This window comes from Camarhynchus parvulus, chromosome 27, assembly GCF_901933205.1.
Source record: "Camarhynchus parvulus chromosome 27, STF_HiC, whole genome shotgun sequence".
Taxonomy (NCBI): domain Eukaryota; kingdom Metazoa; phylum Chordata; class Aves; order Passeriformes; family Thraupidae; genus Camarhynchus; species Camarhynchus parvulus.
In genome coordinates, this window is record NC_044597.1 from 3236848 (window position 1) to 3242706 (window position 5859).

General features: G+C 46.6%; 1 protein-coding gene across 1 annotated transcript; it reads left to right on the top strand.

The window, feature by feature from the left end:
- Window positions 1-810: 810 nt before the first annotated feature.
- Window positions 811-5557, top strand: LOC115913923 (keratin, type I cytoskeletal 19-like). Its single transcript, XM_030966231.1, has 8 exons — window positions 811-1299; window positions 2155-2237; window positions 2742-2898; window positions 3286-3447; window positions 3909-4034; window positions 4196-4422; window positions 4894-5012; window positions 5516-5557. The coding sequence occupies exons 1-8, from the start codon at window positions 811-813 to the stop codon at window positions 5539-5541; spliced, it is 1389 nt and encodes a 462-aa protein (XP_030822091.1). The 3' UTR covers window positions 5542-5557.
- Window positions 5558-5859: the final 302 nt, after the last annotated feature.

Here is a 5859-nt window from a genome sequence, read left to right on the forward strand (position 1 = left end):
TCCAAAATGAGGAGAAGTGCAGAAATTATCTTTCACTGAACAACAGGAAATACTTAAAGCACTTTTACCTTCCTTTACACACTCCACATAATGAAACAAATCCTTTGTGGATTACTGGAGAGCCACAATCATGTATGAAGAACCTTTCATCCGTGCCCATTACGAGATCCCTCCTTGGTCTCACTTGTCTCACAGCAGAGTGTTTCAGATTTGTCATCTTGGCAGTGGAAAGATTTAAAGGTTAATCTCTGTGTCTCTGATCTTTCCAGAGTTCTTACATCATTCTTCATACATCACTCAAAAAGCAAACTTAGTATTTCTTCTTTCTTTTTCATCTTACATATTCCAACCTCAGCACCTTGCATGAAAACTGCTTATTCAACTCAAAATAAAATGAAAATAAATTAATGAGAGATAAAGACCTCTTTGATGCAATAACCTTTAATGATTTCTTCCTGGTATGTAATTTAGGACAGTGTTTTTCCTGGCTTAATGCTGTAAGTTTGCATCATAAACAAAAAGCTGATGATTCATAAAACATTATTGCTAATGTATTTTTGAAATTAGCAAGAGACATGTAAAGTATCTTCCTTGTCTACCAGGCTTCTTGAAAGGAAACTTCCCTTTGAGAAATTATTCTTGGCACCAATGGCTGGAGTAGCCAGCCTTATGGGAAGAAGAAGCAGAGGTGACACCCACTGTGGAAGGTATAAATAGGGATGGGCAGCCAGGGCCAGCTCGCAGTCTGATTTCATATCAAGCTGTGCATCTTGCTTTGGGCTTCTGCTTGCATTTCCCACCGCTGTCGCCATGAGTTGCAACATCAAGGAGACCATTACTGTGTCTAGCAAAGGCAGGAGCAGCGGTGGCAGCTGCATCATTGGTGGTGGTGGTGGAGCACGGATTTCTTCCTTTGGCATAGGCAGTGGCAGAGGCTTTTCTGGAAGGAGCTACTGCGGTGGAGTGAATTATGGAGGGGGATTGAGTGTTGGGAGCTTGGCTGGTGGGAGCTATGGAGGTGGCAACTGCTATGGCAATGGCCTCGGGTTTGGCCTCGGAAGTGGTGTGGTTGTTGGGGGTCTTGGTGGCGACTGCTTGCTTTCATCCTGCGATGAGAAGGTCACCATGCAAAACCTCAATGACCGCCTGGCTTCCTACCTGGACAAGGTGAAGTGCTTGGAAAAGGAGAATGCTGAGCTGGAGTGCAGGATCAGAGAGTGGTACGCAACACAGGGCCTCTCCTGCGAGCCCCGCGACTACAGCTGCTACTACAAAGAGATTGAAGATCTCCAGAACCAGGTAATCCCTCCTCGGGTTGTTCCTCCACTTTTGAAAGCTTATTCCTGAGTTTGTGTTTAGAACCTACTGCAGTTGTTGGAGGGAACTTTGGTGCTTGTGAATGTCTTTGCAAACAGAAATTTTGGCAAATTCCCCTATGACATTGCCGAGTGTGAGTGCTGCGAGGTGGTATGAGTGGGAGAATGCTCTGAAAGAAGAAAAGGATGCTTTGGTACATTGTATGTGACTATATAATCGTAAATATAATATTACCAATGTACTCTGAGGAAATGTAGTGGTGTCAGCCACAGGAAGAGCAAAGCAAACTGTGGGACAATAAAAACATACACTTTGGATGCTTTATCAAATGAAATGTTATAAATCTCTAGGTGAGAAAAGCTGAGAATTGAAACTGTCACAGTGACACAAACAGCCTGATATTAATAAGTCCACAATTAAAGTTATGGCTGATCCTAAGGCTTAAAGACACCTTCCCTCCATGTTCCCTGAAAGTCCTTAAATCTGAAGCCCAGAACATGCCAGCTTGAATGTCAGTTGAGATTTACTATCTTAAGGAAGGTTCTTTAGGTTTATGTTGTGAAGCATCTTTGGAACTTGCCTTCAGATCTTGAAACTGGGAAGTCCCATCCCACAACTCTTTAATTCCCAGCTCTATGTGCTTGATCTCCTTTCTTCTGTGAGTAAAGGAGGTAAAGCCACCTCCTCCAACTTCTCTGCTTAAGGGACAAGGTTACTTATGTAAGAAGCTAACAGAAAAAGAGAAATGTGAAGAGTTCCTACCTAATTGCAAGGCAGAAAAACCTATAGAGTAGAACAGGAGAGAGGAGACATCTCTCATGGTTTGCTGTTTTCCAGATTGTCTGCGCAACCATTGATAACAACAAGATCATCCTGGACATTGATAACAGCAGGATGGCTGCTGATGACTTCCGTGTGAAGTGAGTGCCCCACTATGAACCAGCTGCCTCCCCCCTCTCCTTTCCACCTCCCTGGGAAGCTCAGAGCCCTAATTACAGAGGCTCCAGACACGTCTCTCCACGCCACTTTGGCAGGGCAGGATGATGAAAGGCATTTTGCTCCTGGTCACCAGCCCTCCCTTAATTAGTGTTCTTGGGTAAAACATTTAGCAATGGCGTTTGTGGTGAGGCTGGGGACAGGCAACTCAGGGAGTGGCTCATTTTCACCCCAGACCAGCACAGATGGGATCAACAAAGCAGAAATGCAGCTCAGTAAGTGATACCAAATATACAGTGAGCAGGAGCAGAGGGAAAAAAAAAACAAGAGGAAGAAAAGCTTTCATGTAACAGACATGAAGTGAATCCAAGGCATGCAGAAATCCAGCAAAATGCAGGTCAAAGCATGGAGCTGGGGAAGATCCAGGCACAAACAGGAGCCATGTGGGATGTCCCCATCCTGAATCTGTGCTTTCTGACACAACCCAGGTACGAGACGGAGCTGGCACTGCGCCAGAGTGTGGAGGCCGACATCAACGGGCTGCGCCAGGTGCTGGACCAGCTGACGCTGTGCAGGTCTGACCTGGAGGCACAGCTGGAGTCGCTGCGGGAGGAGCTCTGCTGCCTGAAGAAGAACCATGAGGAGGTAGGTCCTGCCCAGCCCTGCATCATGGTCCTGGCAGAAAGCTTTGCCGCTGTGCTCGGAATTTAAATTACCACTTTCAGGCCACAGCTTTCCCACCGAACTTTCTGGGGCTCAGAGCACTTTGCCTCAGAAGGGAAGGGAGCTCTGGCAGGGGCTGTGCTTGCACTGGGAGTGCCAGGGGGTCAAAGCTGGTGCTTATTCCAGTGGATGAAGAAACAAATTAGCCGTCGGAATCCTTGGGAGAACACTTGCACCATCCTCCAGTGCCTTTCACAGCCACAGCAGGGAGGAAGGTCTCGCAGGGAGGGCAGTTCTGGGCCACTGAGTTTTGCTCTTCTGCGCTGCCTTCCAAAAAACAGTACGATCTGATCTGGGATTTATTTCCAGGAGATGAGTTGCCTGAGGAAACAATCAACTGGAGATGTGAGTGTGGAGGTCAATGCCTGCCCGGGACCAGATCTCAGGCAAATTTTGGAGGATTTGAGATGCCAGTATGAAACACTGATAGCGCGCAACCGCAAGGAAGTCGAGGATTGGTACGAGTGCAAGGTAAGCAACAAACCAAACTTGTGCTGCAAACCAGACTGACACACACAGCCCCGGGCCCAGGAGCCTTTCAGAGACCAGACATGGAGACAATGAGCAGTTCTTCCTTCCCAGTGAAGCCCAAGAGCAGCACTCATTATACCCTGTGTTCCACAGGAGCCACATGCCTGTCTGACCAGTTTGTTATGTCCCATCTGGAACAGCAGCATTTGCCACAAGGCCTTGTGGTGTGTTGTTGGAACAGAGATATTCCACATTTGGATTAAAGAGATTTAATAGCCACGAGGTTAATGGGATTTGTAAAAAGAACAAGCAGTGGAGCTGGTAGGGAACACCCTGCGCACAGAGAACCTGCCCTGCTCCGTTTCCTTTTGCTGAACACTCACCGTGTTCTGCTCCTGTAAAAGCAAATCCAGCTTACTCAGATATGCCTAAAGCTCTTTATCCTGGATTGGTGGTTTCAGATTGAGGAGGTGAATCGGGAGGTTATTACGAGCGGTCAGGAGGTGGAGACGTGCAACAACCAGGTGACTGAACTGAGACGCCAATTGCAAACCCTGGAAATCGATCTCCAAGCTCAGCTCAGCCAGGTGGGTGATGAGCTGACTCACAGCTCCAACTGGTCACTGCTGGGCTTCTCAGCATGAACAGCCAGACCCACCAACCAGCACACTGGTGGTGAATGGCTTGTTCATTTTTGGACTGGAGGGTGACACTAAAATGATTGTTGGTTTTTTGCTTATCTTATCAGAGAAATAACTTGGAATCATCTCTGGCTGAAACGGAGTGCCAGTACAACTCTCTCCTCAGTGAGCTACAGAACCAGATCACATGTGTGGAGCAGCAGTTGGCTGAAATAAGAGCAGAAATAGAGTGCCAGAACCAAGAGTACAAGACCTTACTGGACGTCAAGTGCCGCCTGGAGCAGGAGATCCAGACCTACCGGTGCTTGTTGGAAGGAGGACAGCAGGACCTCATGTAAGTACCTCTCCAGATCCACTAGAGAATAAATGAAAATGTCAGGGATCTGGCATTACAGATTGGGTATCCAACCTGATCTTCAGTCCTTCTTTAGGCTTTCTCTGAGATGAAAAAGTTGCCCCATGAATACCCTCCTTGTGATGAACATTCCAACCAGAACTAAATGTCAGTCCTTGGGATCTGTAAAGTAGAACACCAAATCTGTTAACTGCTGGTGACAGCAATGTCACTCCTGGCATTATGTCAGCATTTGTGACAGTCCCTTTTTTAAAGTGAGATGGGTGAGAACTGTCCATGCCAAGAGGGAGCACAAATGTAAAGCAACTCTGAAAGTGAAAGAAAGTGTAATGTAAAATACTCTAATGCCTATAAAAGCCATAGTTTGAGACTTTGTGCCGTGTAGTCAGTCAGCAGTGACATGTAAAGTTCTAAAATTCCCTATTTCTCTCACCAAATTTATCCCACTAGTCACGGAGGAGGAATGGGAACTGGTGGAGGGGTCATCAGGACGAGCCACACCTACACAACAACTTCAGCTGCCCACTGCCAGGCCCAGGTCCCACCCTGCAAGACTGGAGACATACAAGGTAAGGGCTGAGTTTTCACAAAAGGAAAACTGGCTTTGTTCATTTCCTCATGCACTGAGGCCAGGAGACAGCACATTCCTGGATGTGTCATAGGCATCCACTCAGAGTCTTGTGCTACAGGGGGGATCTGATACAGGGGTGATGTCACTGAGAAATGGGTTTAGAAGCAAAGAGGAGACAAAAAGGAGCAGTAGAATGCAGAGGAGAAGGCCAGGGAGGTAAAGCATGATGGGAATATTTGGAAGAAGAAGTCAAGAAGACAACAGCCAAAGCTTAGCAGAAGAGTCTGGAAAGAGTGAAAAGAAGAGTAAACCTATAATCTTATAAGTGAAAATTCCCATTAAAGCAAATTATTTAGGGAATTTCTGGAGCCTCCTGAGTTGCTTCCAGCTGCAGCAGCTTAGCAGTACATTCTAGAAACAAGGGCACCACCAGCATCTCATATCTGTTATGTGAAGGATTTTACTTGTGTTCCAATTAACACTGCTGTGTTTTCTCTCCAGTGACCTGCAGGAGAATTTGTGATTAAGGAGAAACGGACAGGAAGGCGACAGGGAAACCCAGAGACAACCTGAGAACAGTCCCTGTTCACTGCACCCTCTGTGCAGAGAAAGTAGAAGTGACTCAGTGATGCTTGGCCACGTAGCTAAAGGGGGTGTCAGGAGCCACCTCCTCTGTTCTGCTCTTCTGTTCTGCAATGCTGTAACCTCTAGAAGTTACCTGAGTTAGTCAGGTCACTTATGCACCTGCTGGTGAAAAATGTTTCTAATAAAACTTTGCTTCTGCCTAATGCAATCAAGAACCTGTGTCTGAAACTGAATTCCTTTTGAACACCAGCTGCTTGTTC